This window comes from Castanea sativa, chromosome 8 (genome assembly GCF_040712315.1).
Source record: "Castanea sativa cultivar Marrone di Chiusa Pesio chromosome 8, ASM4071231v1".
In the NCBI taxonomy this organism is placed as follows: domain Eukaryota; kingdom Viridiplantae; phylum Streptophyta; class Magnoliopsida; order Fagales; family Fagaceae; genus Castanea; species Castanea sativa.
Genome location: NC_134020.1, coordinates 12,628,857 through 12,645,107, shown reverse-complemented (window position 1 = coordinate 12,645,107; position 16,251 = coordinate 12,628,857). Strand labels below are relative to the sequence as shown.

Below are 16,251 nucleotides of genomic sequence, written 5' to 3'. Positions count from 1 at the left end.
AGATCTAAGATGGGTTTAGTACTTCAAGAAACAAGAGTTCAAGTTAAGTGTTAAAGCCATGAAGATCTGACCAAGAAACAATTGAAGAAAGAGTTGTTCACTAAAACTCGACAGAATCCTTTCTATCGAGAATTAATGTTAAAGCTCAATAGAAGCTCGACACAAACTGTTTCTGTTGAGATTTATGAAATCAAACTTTTCAGACCTAATTGCATGCAGATTCTTGTATATTTGTGTAGGGTTTCTTTTCTCACAATCCTAGACATATATAAGGATTATTTTAAAGGCCTTCGCACATGTATTAAGTGACCTAGTGTCTTATTCTCTCTGAAAGAAGCTACTGTGTGTGTACGCCAAAGAGTTTTGTAACCAAGGAGCTTTCTGGTCTTCATTGTGCATGAAGTGAAGAACTTTGCAACTAAAAACCTTCTTCAAGTTGCTGGAGTTAGTCATGTATTGGGATCCATGCATCATTGGTTAGTCATGTACTAAGATTCATGCATTAAACGGAAAGAGTGCCACTATAAGATCAAGTCCAATTGGGTATTGGAGCGAAGATTCAACTGTAGGTTGGTAATTTGAGATAGGCCAAGGGTAATTAGTAAGATTCATTTTACTTGTAATCGCTTAATTATTGATTAGTGGATTTTTGAGAGTGGTGACGTTAAAATTACTGGGTGAAAATTTTGCCTTGGTAGTTTTCTCCATGCCTTGGTAGTTTTCTCCATTCGTAAATAAATTGTGTCAAATTTAATTTTCGCTATATTTAATTTAGTTAGTGATTTGTTTGTGCTACCACATCATTATATATCACGTCATTGTAGGTAATTGAACCTAATTAATTAACTTGGATAATTAATTAATTTGCAAAGTGCATATATATATATATATATATATATATATATATATATATATATATATATATAAATGTGGATAGGTGGTGTTCACAGGCATAGTTGAACCACACGAAACAGAAACAGACAAATAATAATGTGGCAACAAGCTCTGGTCTGCAACTGCAACTACTTCAACTCATCATCAAAACCTTCTTCACTTCCAGTTCCACTATTATTATCATTTCATTCTCATTCCCAAAATTTGGCCAAACCACCGAGGAGAAGGAGAAGGAGTTTGAACGCAACGCCACTCATCGTCTCCAATGATGATTATGTTGTTAGGACCAGTACTGTGTGCCACGCGTCACGCCGCAAGACTAACGTTACTGCCACGTCATCCTCCGAAGACGAAGACGACAATCTAAGACGCGTGCTGCAAATCCTTCTGTGGGTTGCTGAGGGAGTTTACATTCTCTACCTCTTCTTGCTTCCTTACGCCCCGGTAGCTACGCTCTTAATTTACTTTCGTTTTTTTTTTTTTTTTTTTTTTTTTTAAGTTTGTTTTTTCTCAACCCAATTGCTTGGTTATTTTGAAATGTGATTCTTGTCCTTAAATAATAAGCATATTTATTTCGTCTTTTTACGGATTTTTGGGAGTTGAAAACATTTGTCCAAAACTCCAAATTAATGCATTAATGTAATTCTTTAGCCGGTGTTTGATACTACTTTCCTTTTCTTTTCTTTTTATTTTTGGCTTGTATGATTACTATTTTATTATTATTATTTTTTTAAAAATTTTAGAAACTACTTTTTAGTATGTTGTTCAACATACTACCAAGCACTACTTCTCATAATAATTTATTTTACCAGAATTCATTGTGCTAGAACTCATTCTCTACTGGTGTTAGAGTTACCAAGCATTAACTTAGTGGGTTTGAAACTTAGAATGAGCTGCATAATGTAGAATTACACTTAAAAAAAAAAAATTATATGTGGAATTTGCGTTCATAACCATTGATGGGAAAAGAAAATGAGATCATTCATTGTCACACGACATCCAAAGCTTTATTTTGGCCTGACAAGTGAGTTAAATTTATCGAGTGGCAAAGGAATCATGGCGCTTTTCAGCTGCCACGGATCTTTTTGAATTGGCACGAGTTTAGGATCCTATTCCAGAAATTAGAAGGAAGCATATATAGCAATGAAACTATGCTTTGGAATTTCCCTGTAATACCAAATAAAGTGAAACCAGACCTCCTGTGGTAGCTTCCAACAAATGCTATTAATCATTAAAAACTTAACAACTTATTTGTATCTCAATTTTGGATTTCCTTGCAGTAGTACAGTACAACGTTATCTGTTCAAGTTTAACTTGGCAATACTGCAAAATAAATCCTTTGATGAAGCATGGCTGTCTAAAAGCTTTTTGATTAGTTATATATTGCATATGGTTCTTTTTCAACGACTTTTTTCTTTTGCTCCCTCTTTGTTTTAAATCTGATAAAAGTAGCATTTCATTCAAAGATTCACTACAATATTATTACCCAAAGGAAATGGATCAAAGTTCAAATTTGAATAAAGTTTTCTTGCGTTATAACAGGGAGATCCTGTATGGGCCATCAGTTCAGACACAATAAACTCTCTTGTTGGACTTTCTCTCAATTTCTTCTTTATCTTGCCTCTTATGAACTCTGGTATGTTCAATGTTTGTTTGTTATGCTTCATTTGTGATGTTAAACTTCTCAATTATGAGTCTTCCTCTCAATTCTGAGAGATTCGTGATGCTTCTACTTTGAAATCTTTTCACCTAGTTATTATGGATGATATCTCATCCTTGATGTTATATATAAATTTGTTTCTTATCTAATATATATATTAATGATTATCTTATCTAAGGTATTCATCCCTACTGTATAGATTATATTTCACTATGTTAATATAAACAGCAATATTTCATTGTTTTTTTGGCAGAACTTATTACCTCAATATTCCAGTGCATTTGAAACAGGTCATTATTTATTTATATCTTTATATCAACAAGTGATAATGGTTTTCATCATTACTTGAGAGGATATCTCCATCTTTTTTCCTTATCCATTTGGGATGAGAAAGAACAGAAGGGAGGGGGGAGGGAAAGCAAAATTCATGTTTTCCTAATATTTAAAAGAATTGTAAGCATATGTTGTACTGGTTCTCAAGGGATTTTCAAAAGGTGGCTGTTTTGGTAGTTTTATAGGAAAACATCAATTTTTTTTTTGTAAGTTTCATGGGCAAACAACATATGCTTTAGCCTACTTCTTCTTCTTCTTCTTCCCCCTTCACATACGATGCTGTTAGTTGATTTACTTTTACTAACTCTATGCAGTACTAGTAGTTGATTACTTTGCTTTCTGGTTTATGAAGCAAATTCTTATTATGTTCAATCCTTGATAATTTCTGCAACAAACCTTTTGGCAGAGCAGTTGGCATTCGTCTAATTGATGCCCCAGTTCTTCACCCGGTAAGGATCATTATTCTATGTCAATTTGCTTGTCACCTCACCATTTTCCACCATGCTTTTTGATCTAAACATCTTTATGATGCTACACCATTTCTGCATCAGATATCTGAAGGATTATTCAATTTTGTCATTGGGTGGACGTTCATGTTTGCTCCTTTGCTTTTCACGGATCGTAAGAGGGACAGATACAAGGGATCTCTGGATGTCCTATGGGGCCTGCAGATGTTCCTCACAAACAGTATGCTTTTCTTAAACTCATGCTTCACTTGTAGTTAGATCAGTTGACCATGTAGCTCAAAAGTACATATCATTCACTTGAATTTAAATGTGTGGTGCCAGGCTTGACCAACTATTGTAATTGGGGTTGAATTTAAACTCTCAAACTCTCATGCTTTATGAGGTTGCTTACTGAGGTTCCATTGACCAATTTGTCACTTGTTCTTTTGATGCCAGCATTCTTAATACCTTACATGGCTATCCGGCTGAATGAGGCAGATTCAGACTACCCTCCAAGGGAGCGCTCACAACTTGGATCTGTGATGACCAACGGTGCACCCATTGTTGGACTAATTGGTGGGGCCATGTGTCTCATATCTGGATTGTGGGCACTTTTTGGTAGAATGGATGGAAATTTTGGGAGCATAGGAGAGAGATGGAACTTCTTGATCAGCTATCTAGGATCCGAGAGGCTGGCTTATGCGTTCATTTGGGATATATGCTTTTACATAATTTTCCAGCCTTGGTTGATAGGTGACAACCTTCAAAATGTTCAGAAAAGCAAGACTGACATAGTAAACTATCTTAGATTTGTACCTGTGGTTGGCTTAATAGCTTACCTTCTCTGTTTGAATGTTGATGATGAACTGTAGCTAATGTAAATATTGAATCAGTCTGAATATCAGTGAGCTATATCACAGATCGATTAAATTTTGTTGACACGGGAAAAACTGTAGAACTACAATTGATTATGATTGAGCTTGGAAATGAGATGGGAAGAGCTTCACATTTGCGTGGCCTCTTTCACCATTCAGAATAGCAAACACCAGATATGATATCTCGAAAACAACACTATTTGATTGTACTAGCATAACATGTACAAGCACTTGATGGTGTGCTACATTCTGAAAGGTAGGGTATTGCTAAATGCTAGCTTCTGTCTATGCAACGAAGAAACAATATTGATACAAGCACTTAGCAATCAATTCACGCTTCCATAAACAGATAAACTTGGGCAAAATAACAGGAATTGCAACCTGAACAAGCATTGAAATCACATTTGGACATAATTCAGATTGAAATCACATTTGGAAAGAAAAATATCAAATCAGCCTCTCAGATCCTAGATAACTGCACACCTCAAAAAAGCAAGGTCTTCCCTACATTGTGTTTATGATGTAGGATTGCCAGCACTCTGCTGCCACAAATTGATAATATCAGTGGCTTGGTTAAGAAGTATAATCATTTTCTTCTGGGATATCCATGGTTTACATTCTAGAGTGGTCTTGAGCTCCTCCCATGCATCCTTCCTCGGCCAAAAGTAGTAAGGACTCAGGGGAATTGTGCCATGCCCTGGTATCACCTGATCAAGAGCTAGACCAATGTTCTTCTCCATCCATATGAACTTCAACACCAGCCTTGGCGTCTCCACTGGCTTCACCACCACCTCAGTTTTCTACAAATTCAAGAACCCACCAAAATAAAATAATAATACATGCACACAGACACACACATGCACATACACATACACGCACACGCTCTTGTGGAATGAGAGAGAATTGAACCTCAATTTCTTTAGTGGGATTCGGTTCTTCTGAGCTTGTGGAGGTTGAACTCTCAGTTTCAGAAGGTGTTTCAGCTGTGAGTGCTTCAGGGGCTGCTGAAACAGAGACATTTTGATTTCTTCTAAAGGGTTTGTTCCTCTGGTCAATAATGGTACACGGATGTAGAGAAAATGCTTTAGGCATCACAAAAAGTGAGGTTTTGAAGGGTCTGAAACTGAGTATCTGAGAAGAGAAGGAAGAAGAGAAGAAAACAGTGTTTACACCAGGTTGAACTGCCATGGATGATAACATTTTTGTATTATTGAATGAGAGATTTTGTGCATAGAGATAATTGAGGTCCTATACACTATAGAGGTCCATGGATGAGTTTTTTTCTTTTCGGATAAGGCGTTTGGGGTTCGAAATTCAGAACAGCACTTGACGGGCCAGGCAAACTTTGTAGTCTGTAGTACTTCGTAAACATTTTCTGAAGAGGCCAGTCCAATATTTATTTATTTATTTTTTTTTTTGTAATTTTATGAGACCCAACTTCCACATCTACCTTCAAGCCCAATCGTGGTGGGTGCAAGTGCACAACAGTTTTTTTTTTTGTTGTTGGTATAATCTCACCTTTCGACATTTTTTAGTCTTTATAGTCTCCCTCATTTTTTATAGGTACAATTATATTTTAACAAATGCACAAATAAATTTCTAAAAACAATGCACAGTTAGGTTTGAGTACAAAACTGCAAAAAAAAAAAAAAAAACCTGGACACTAGCTAATGTAGCAATTCGAAAATTAGACCGAGAGAGAAAGAGAATAAGTGAATTGGGTTCTCATACATTTTTCTTTAATAATGTTAGAAGTAAAGTATTGAAAATAATAAAATGTCATCTAGATTGATGGTTTTGGATTTTCATTTCAAATTTTTGTTAAATTGGCCCCTCTTTCCAAACTACCAAAGCTACCAAAGCCATTCTATTGAACATAATTAAGGACGGTGTAACTAGATCCAAAAGGGCTTTTTTTTTTGGGTTCCTTCTAAATAGTAGTACCTTCAATCCGTAGAAATAGTTTGTGATGATGCATTAAATTGTTAGTGAGTTGATCGTCCACACGCGCGGCGATTGAACACACGGTTTGCAATTGAACACACGGTTTGCAATTGAAGTACTTGAAGAACAAAAAGAATTTATCTATAAAGAGCACAGGTTGGGTGCCGGCCAAAAACCTTCCAAAGGTTAAGCCAGTGATAGAAAAATCTTCAATAACTTGAAAGTGTGAGAATTAGGAAATTTCATATACTTTGGAGAAGAGGTGACTTGGTACTTATATAGTGGTGCAAAGCTAACCAAAATCCCATGAACGTAGGACCTTTCCTTGTAGGGAAAATATGGAGTTAATGTTATGAGATTTTAGGGCTTTATTTCCCATATTGGGAGGATACAAATATGTAGAGGGATCCACCCCGTAGGTAGGATAGTTTTAATAAGTGACTAAGCACCCAACGATTGCCCTTGGTCGTTGGTCCGAGCCGATTCGTCGGTCATGCGATGCACTAGACTAGTGATACTCTGAGCATTGCCACCATATCACTAAGCAAGTTGGTCTGTTGATTGGACGAATATAATGGGTTGTTTGTCAAGACTGTCTCATTGGTTTAGACGAGTTAGTGTTTGCATTTTTCTAGGCGATGAGTAGGGCACTTAACGACCCCTTGATACGTGATGACCATCAGGGCGGAATGTGTTATGTGGTGTCAGGGAAGCTGCTTGATGTGCCTGAAGACCCCTTGATACATGACGACCATCAGAGCCGAATGTGTCACGTGGTGTTAGGGAAGGTACCTAATGACCCCTGTGTACCAAATGACCCCTTGATTTGTGACGACTGTCAGGGCAGAGTGTGTCACGTGGTGTCAGGGAATGTCCCTAATGGCTTCTTGATACCTAATGACAGTATGTCACGTGGTGTCAAGGAAGGTACTTGACGACCCCTTGATACGTGACGATCATCAATGTAGGGTGTGTCGCGTGGTGTCAGAGAAGGTCCCTAAAGACCCATTGATACGTGATGACCATTAAAGCAGAGTGTGTCATGTGGTGTCAGGGAAGGTACCTGACGGCCCCAAGGTAGTTGGCGAGTTGTTGGTGTTGCATTCAGTGTACTCTAGTCGAACGACCACCATTTAGGCATATCAATGATTTCTTAGGTCAGTTTTTTGGGTCACCTTTACGACTTAATTGGAGGATCGTTACTTGAGTCTATTTTCATCGGAGGATTAATAGCTTAATTTTGCATATTTATATCATTGTTAGAAGCATTATTATACTTATTTTGAGGTAATTTATGCATTTTATATTTGGTTTTGAAATAATGGTGAATAATCAATTTTGTGCTTAATTGAATCTTATTGCGTGAATTTATTTTTTGTAGGAGAATGGAATTAAATAAGTGGATTTGTGCAAAGAAGAAAGCTAATAGACTTTACTTTTACAAGGGCCATGATGAAGTTAAAGAAGACCAACCCAATTAAATTTAAGTCCAATTGGAGCAGGGAATCAAATGAAATTTGCATCAAATCCAAGTTCAATTTGGATTAGGATTCCAGCCTGCACATTAGTTAGTATTTTTGGCATAACTTTTGACTCAGATGTCCAATTGAGATGATTCAAGTTGGGCTGGAAATTTAACTTAAAGGGCTACAACTTTGTAGTTTACCAAAAGTCCGAATTCTGATGTTAAATGGGCCAAAATTGTCGGTTAAGTGAAGCCTAAAAATCTGGAATTTTCCCCAAACGGGAATTCAACTTGTAATAGGATTCTTTGACCTATTTAAAGGTTCTTTAGGGAAAAATTCAGGGGGCGAGTGCTAGGGCTGATGGCTGAACATAGAGAGTGCGGCTACTTCTTTGGTTTTCTTCTATGACAGTTAGTTTTATTTTATTTGTCTAGTTTAATGTTTAGTATTTTATTCTTGTGTTTTATTTTACTTACTATGAGTAGCTAAATTTATAATTAGGGTTGAGGATGAAACCTTGTTAAGGATTATTAGTAATATTTATGTGATTTGATTTTTCCCACAATAGTTGTTCTTTAATTATTTAAATTGTTCTTGCTTCATATCAATTAACTAAGATGAGATTCCAGATGTGAGTTCAATCATGTTTTTCTCATGATTTAGGATTTGTCTTAATTAATTGAATGCTTGGTTTATTAATTCTTGATTATAAAATTGGACACCGCTTGTGATTTATCTGTTAATGGATACAATTTATGATTTGATTTTTAGAATTGGATATATCTTGTGATTTGTTTGGCTATAGATACAATTGATGATTTGATTTTATACTTAAGAAGCGAAGAAGAACATGCTTTTGATTTTTAAAATAAAGATTTTAATGAGAATATTTTTCATGATAGCAAGATTGATTTCTAGATTATCATGTAGTAGTTGGGAAAAATTAATGATCATAAATATATGCTGATATGACTTACAAGGCGGATTCCAAAACCTTAATTCTTTTCCCTTGATTGTTTACATCTTTTTATTGCTTTATATATTTGCTTAGTTTAACTATTTGCTTAATTTGATTATTTGCTTAGTTTATTTAATTTTAAAACAACCAATTTTTATTAAACTAGATTAGGATTAATTTGGTTAAGATTTAATTAATTTTCCTACGTTCATTCAAGTCCCTGTGGGTTCGACCTCGTTCTTGTCAAACTATACTTCGGTACGGTTCGTACACTTGCGAGTATTTTAAAATTTCACAACATCAATCAACATTGGAAGATCCCTTGGATCATTCGTCACCTTGGTGACTTAGATTGCTTTTCACTCTAGTGACTTGGACCATTCGTCACCTTGGTGACTTAGTTAGACAACCTCTACTTGAGTCGATCATCTCGGGAGAATCTCTTAGATCATTTTTAGAGGATCCCTTGGTTAGTCCGTCTGTACTACCTGTAGGTCAGGAGACTTAGATTTTTTACCAAGGCCCTTATGGGTGGCTTGGTTCGTCAGTCCACCCCGTAGGTAGGAAGAATTAGATCTTTTACCAAGGCACTCGTTGGTGGCTTGGTTCATCCATTCATCTCCCCTATAGGTAGGAAGACTTAGATTTTTTACTAAGGCACTCGTGAGAGGCTTGGTTCGTCTGTCCGTGCCACCTGTAGGTAGGTGTAGACATCACATTTTGTACCCTTTACGACTTGGGCCCCCATTCCCCAATGATGTCCAAACTCTAAGGCCCAAGGCCAATTTAGAGCCCAAACAAATATCAAATTGATTTTAGGAGTGTTAAAATGGAAAATATAACATTTTAAACGGGTAAAAATCAATTTTTGGAAATAAAATGGCCAAAGTGGCTCTTGGCCCATGTACGTGGGTAGCAGCCTGCATACATGGGCCAAAGCATGCGCACGCAAGTACACTCCTACGCATGCAGCTAGGGTTTCAGAGACATAAAAAAGACAAGTTTTTTGCAATAATGGATAAGGTTAGGAATGAATCCCACATCGTCTGGGAGCTATTCCAAAACCAATTTTTTTCCACTATATAAAGCCTTACATGATATATTTTCAAAACATACAGAAATCCCATGTGAAATGTAAAGGACATATTTTTATGTAATTGGCATATTCTTTGACAAAACACATTTTACAGGTAAATCTAAGTAGGTTCAAGATGATCATTACAAGTGGTTACATTGAAGACATGAAGATTACTCAAGAACTGCTTAAGAAAAGTGCAATATGCAAGTCTCGATACCTCCTTGACAGAAGCTTGACTTGTCGAGATTCATTAAAGCTCAACGCATGTCTCGATCTATCGAGCTTATGAGATTCAGACTATAGCTAGCAGCGTTTTTATTCTAAAAGATTATTTGTTTATGGGTTTGTATAATCCTTATTGAACTAGAAATGCCCAAGGTTTGTGTATACCTATTTAGAATAGGAGAGCCCATTGAGCTTCTATTTAAAGAAGGAGGTGGAAAAAGAAAAACCTAACCCTAGAGAGCTTCATAAGCTTTTCTTTTTGAAACCCTAGCCTCCTCCTACAGAAGAAAGAGTTATTGCTGCGTTTCTTGTACGCCTTTAGGTTCTATAACCAAGCAAAGACTCTTACACCATCATTGAAGATCTTCTTGGTGTTTTTAAGTGAAGCTGTTGCAAATCAACTACATCAATCAAAGGGTGCTATGGAGTTAGTCACATACTAGGATTCGTGCATTGAACGGAAAGATTGCCGCTACAATACAAGTCTAATTGGGTATTGGGTTAAATGTTCAACTGTAGTTTAGTATTTCGAGATAGGCCAAAGGGTTGGGTAAGATTCCTTATATTTGTAACCACTTTGTGATTGATAATAGTAGATTCTTAGGAGTGGTGACCTTAAAATCACCCGATGGGGTTTTGCCTCAGTGGTTTTCCCTATTCATAAACAAATCACCCGTGTCAAATTTATTTTCTGCTACATTTAGTATAACTGGTGATTTGTTTGTACTACCATGCTATTGCATGTAATTGAAATTAATTAATTAACTTGGGTTATTAATTAATTTGCAAGGGGTCAATACATTTTTGCCCTATTAGGAAAAATACAAAATTCACTAGAAAATAAAGAATGAAAAGGGAATTTTACACAAAACACCCTCGAGTCAATTTTGTTTGATTGGGGCCTTTTTTGGCCCCAATCCTTTTAGTTTAACATTGCTAATCACTATGTTTTGTGAATAGATTTGACTAAGGGAAATGTCAAAATCAAGCTTGAAAAGTTTTACTTTGAGGTATTGGTTCAAACTTCTGCCTTTTCCTTTTCTTTTCTTTTTATGCTTTTAATTCTCCTGATTGTCTTGTTTTCTTGTTATAACATGTTTTGGTATGCTTTTCTAGTATAGGTTTACATTTTTATACGTTTAAAATGCATGTTAGGGTGTTAGATTTAGTGTTTTAAGCTTGGTTGTGCTTCTAGGGTCTTCTGGGCAAGAACTTGCGTACGCATAATCTTGCTTGTGCACGTAGGCTTGATTATGTGCACGCAGGCTTGTTCTTACGTGCGTAGGCCGTTGCCCAGAAACCCAAATTTGTTTATTTAGTTTTTGCTTCCACATGTTTGTTTGTTTAGCTTCTCTTCCCATGCCTTCATGCTTTCAATGTCTATGTTTCATATGTTTAATTGTTTGTTTTGTCTCACATGTTAAAATTAGGGTTTATTTTCTATTTTCTTTGTTTCAATGCCATAATCGTTCATTCGCATGCCCATGCATGATGCCATAGGTGCTGAGTTATTGCAAGGTGAGTAAAGGTAAGTCATACATTCACATTCACATTCACATGAATATGTGTTGTTATGCTTGATGAACATGTACGTGTGTTGTTGTGTTGTGTTCTATGTTTGATTAATAAATGTACTTGTGGCCATGATTAAGTTGCTACCTTATATATGACATGATAGGGTTTTCACATGTTAGATGAATGCTAGAATTCTATATGTGTGGTGTGGTTTTTTATGCTTTATGGATGGGTATGTATGTGTTTTGGGATGATGATGCCATGTTGTATGCTTAGATGTATGCTAGTTTGTGTGTGAGTTTAGGACATAAGTGTTGAACATGATTTTATCGAGGTTAAGACGTAAGACACAATGATGGAATGCCAATGTTAGGGTTGGGTAGTCATAGGTGCCTAACACCTTCCCAAGAATGTGCCTAAACTCCGAACTCCTATCTCTCGGTAGTAAGATCAATGGTCCTTCCTCGAAAGGACGTTATATTTATGGTTCCTAGACCATTGCAAAAACTAGGTGGCGACTCACCCGTTATGTCCACGGTGGTGACTTCGTTGGTGATGATGAGTTTAATTCTATTGTGTCTTATTTCTTAACTTTGATAAAAACCATGTCAATACTTGTTTGCACATGCATCACTTGGTTTCTTTTGTCCCTTAAACTCGGTTGGTGATGAGTGGGAAGATGGAAGGCTCCATTTGGGCCCAAATATTTCGGAGTTCATCCCACCAACTCATAATTGGTGCCATGGCCTATAATGGGTTATGAGTATGTTAAAAGTTTTCTACCAATCCACTATGGGGTCCACTTAGGCCCTCGGTTAGAATTATAGTCCACCAAATTGTGAGTGACCTACTTATCTATCCCTTTAACCTTAGGGACCCTACTCACACTAGAGAGATCCTAGACCCTATCACAAAGGATACCCTTTATATCTCTTGTTTGTTCAAACATATATCATGTGTTCACCTAATTCTAAAGAACACATAAAAGATGTAAAAATGGAAGGGATGGCCTTAAAGTTATGGTATACCCTAAGATGTTTTGGAATAAAAGAAAAGAAGTTTTCACATATAAGAGGCTTGCCCCTAAATCCAAAGGTATATCTTAACTTGAAAGGTTCATAAGACCATAGCCTAATTGCTATCATAGTCCCAAGTGGAAAAGACCCTTCTGAAAAAGAGGACTTTGGGCCTAAGGTAATAGATATGCTATGGAATTAGCATCCAAAATCCTACAAAGCCAACATGAACTTCCTTAGTCTTGGGCCTCCTTGTTGTATGCTTAGGCCTAAAATGATGAGAATTTCATGAACTTTGAGAGGAAGGCTACAATATATTCTAGCTAAAGGGCTATTTCAAAAAAAATGAAATGATGAATAAAAATGAAAAGCCCAAATGTGATGAATACATTGTAAGCCCATGTTTGAGACAAATGGTTGAAAATTTTTAAGTGCATCTAATAAAAGCCCATGAGAGTAAGATGAGAGCTTTATGGTAAATGGACCAAAGCCAAATGAAACAAGGGGCAAAATTCCATGAAAGGGAAGGGAGTGATATTGTAATTGGGCCTTCATTAAAATGAACTTAAAACTTTTCTAAGGACGTCTAAAAAGTTTGAAAAAAAAACTTTTTATTGGGACATGAACTTAATGAAAATGGAGCTTCTTTTCAGGCATCATTACACTGTCAAAGTCAAGAAAATACGACCCCACTCCCATTTGGATTTGAGAGAAAGGAAAGTGCTTGATCAAGATTGAGGAGATACATCAAGAAGAGGAACAGACCCCCCCAAGAAACAATGACTACCTCCATGAAAGACTCAATGGCATAAAAGATCCATAAGGCTTTGGATGAACATGGAGAGGCCCCTTAAGAAAATGGGAGGGCGTCTCACTAGGTTGGAGGAATCTAAGCCCAAGAAGCCTTCATATGTGGAAATCCATGATGATGAGGAGGAAGTGGAAGAATGGGATGAAAAGGACAAAGCAGAATATGAAAGGAATAAGCAATTTGAAAAGCTCACTGCAGAAACCATAGCTATGAAGGAAAAAATGGAGAAAATGTAACTTGCATTCTGCAAGGCACAAGGGATGGATGATTACCTCTATAACATAGGGGGAGTGAGTTCAAAGGCTCTTATTGCATTGCCTCCTAAGTTCAAGATCTTCAATGTGGAAAAGTTTGATGGGATTGGAGATTCAAAGCAACACATAAGAAGATACCTAAGCATCGCCGAAATGAAGGGGCTAGATAAGAAGCAAGCTTCGCATGCATTTCTTATCTCACTCACGGGAGGTGCATCAAGATGGTACTATAGCCTTAATCCAAGAAAAACTAAGGCGTGGAATGAACTAGTGGAGTTGTTTGTGGGCCAATTCATCTTCAACACCATGATCGATGTGACTCTAAGGGATTTGGAGAGTACCAAACAAGGTGTAGGGGAGAAATTTCTGAATACATGACTAGATGGAAGACCAAGGTGTCTAGAATGGTCAATAGGCCAAATGAGAAGGACCAAATCAACATGATCATCAAGAACTGGCTTCCGGCTTATAACAATAGGCTTTTAATTATCGCCTATTAGCTCATTTGGAGAACTATGTGATTGTGGGACAAGAATTGAAGACTCTATCAACAATGGACAATTGAAGAAAGGTGAAAGTACATCTCCAACCAAGGAAACATATGGAGGGGGAGCAACCACCACTAAAGCACCTAATCCCGTAAATGTGAGTACCATTATACCCTAATAAACACTAGCCTACCCAAAGAAAGCTCGCCGAGAATTCTTTGACCTAGGAATGACCCTCACCCAAGCATATGAAAACCTATCCTCCAAAGGATTCATCCAACCTTTAGACCCTACACCCATGCCTAATCCCATACCTCCCACTTGGAACCTCAATGAATGTTACGACTACTACCAAAAATCCGACCACGAAACTTATAATTGATTCCACCTCAAACACGAAATACAAGACCTTATAGACAATGGAACCCTCCCAAATCCCAACATTATCAATAAACCCAACATTAGAAAGAACCCTTTGCCCAATTACCATACGACTCCTCTCCATATCAAAATTGGGTGCAAATAGATGAGATTGAATGGGATTGCTCAAAATTGATAGAAACTACAAAAGTCAATATCAATGCCGTGGAATTCCAAAGAATATGGGATGAAGAAGATGAAGTCTTAAAGGAAGCGGTAGCAGTGTGGGGAATACTTCCCAAAGGAGTGATGGAATTAAAGAAAAGGGTCTTGGAGGACAATGTAGCAAATATCACTAGGAGTGGGAAGCACTACAAGTCATCATTTTTGGAAAAGGATCATCCTAGTAGAGATTTAGGGGAAGGGTCCAAGCCCATGGAACCTAAAGGAAAAGAAGACAAAGAAGAAGAAGGTAGGGTCTTAATGCAATTGAAGAAGACCCAAGCTCATGTGTCTTTATAGGGCTTACTCATGGCCTCTCAAAAGCATTGTAAGGCTCTCTTGAATACCTTGAATGGGAAAGAAGTACCTATAAAAACTACACCACAAGAAGTTTTGTCTCTCATGGGAGTCGAGGGTTCCTCACACCCCCTTGCCTTTTCCGATGAAGATCTCCCTCCCAAAGGAGCTACTTACACTAGACCCTTGCAAATCACCATTGAATGCATGGGTGCTAAGGTTTTGATGGTACTTATTGACAATGGGTTTGCCTTGAATGTTTGTCCTTTTAGGACAGCCCTCACCATTGGCCTAGATATGGGGACTATCATCCCTTCCCCCTTGACTGTAAGGGCATATGACAACACTTCAAGGAAGGTCATGGGTACTTTCAAGGCTCCTTGCAAGATTGGGCCAATAGAGACCATTGTGGATTTTCATGTCATGGACATCACCCTAAATTACAACCTTCTCTTGGGAAGAGCTTGGCTTCACCCCAATGGGGCAATCCACTCCTTACTACACCAAAGGATGAAGATCTCATGGAAATAAGGGATTGCCATAGTGCTTGGAGATGGTGAAATTCTAGCACCGGTTTGTGGACTCGAGGAAGGAGGAAGTGAGCTTCAAATGAGTAGCTTTGAGTTTGTAAACATGGCTAACTATGGCTTGAAGGATGAACGGTATGCTACTGACTTGTTCCCATATTGTAGCCATGAGGTGATTTCAATGATGAAGAATACGTGATACATGCCTGGTATAGGCCTTGTAAAAGCAGGAAAAGGGGTAGTCGAGTTCTCCAACATCAAGACTCAAGTGACTAGGGAAGGTTTAGGATCTTTGGAGGCTACGACGGAATCAAGAAAAACCTTGGCACTCTTAATGGGAACTTCGTGAGGGAAGGGGGAAACTTCCTTTATTGTGGCTTCCCCGAACCTTGGGTAGGTAAGGATGGAAAGGCGTATCGGGGTTGGGAAATTTTCTTTAATGAAAAGATCACCTTTAAGGAGAAGTCTACTGGGGTGACCAAAAAGATACAAGAAGAGGGTGATTGGGTGAACTACATGGATGCTGAAGCCATGAAGACCATGATTACGATGAGTGGGGACATGTTTGCCATCACCAATGAAGAGCTAAGTGATCCTTCCAAATTCATCATGCCTACTGTGGGACCTATTAACAATTTGACTTAGGTTGGCTTTTCTGAAAACATGGGGAAAAAGTTTTGTAATGCAAGTTACAATGTACTTTTCAATATTTTCATTAAGATGAATTCTAATTGGGCTTACTATGATGTGTCTCATGACATTGAAATTCTGCACTTGAATAAATGAATAAATGAAATTAATAAACAATTGGAAAATAAAATTGAACCTATGGAACCAACTCTTGAAACTATTAATTTGGGCAATAATGAGAATCCACACTTA

At 37.4% G+C, this 16,251-nt stretch overlaps 1 protein-coding gene and 1 pseudogene across 1 annotated transcript; one reads left to right on the top strand and one right to left on the bottom strand.

Moving 5' to 3' along the window:
• Positions 1-947: 947 nt before the first annotated feature.
• On the top strand, positions 948-4,272 carry LOC142608059 (uncharacterized). Its single transcript, XM_075779767.1, has 5 exons — positions 948-1,338; positions 2,437-2,530; positions 3,299-3,336; positions 3,439-3,574; positions 3,790-4,272. The coding sequence occupies exons 1-5, from the start codon at positions 991-993 to the stop codon at positions 4,203-4,205; spliced, it is 1,032 nt and encodes a 343-aa protein (XP_075635882.1). The 5' UTR covers positions 948-990; the 3' UTR covers positions 4,206-4,272.
• A 242-nt stretch (positions 4,273-4,514) lies between these two features.
• LOC142608060 (small ribosomal subunit protein cS23z-like) lies at positions 4,515-5,477 on the bottom strand (annotated as a pseudogene).
• Positions 5,478-16,251: the final 10,774 nt, after the last annotated feature.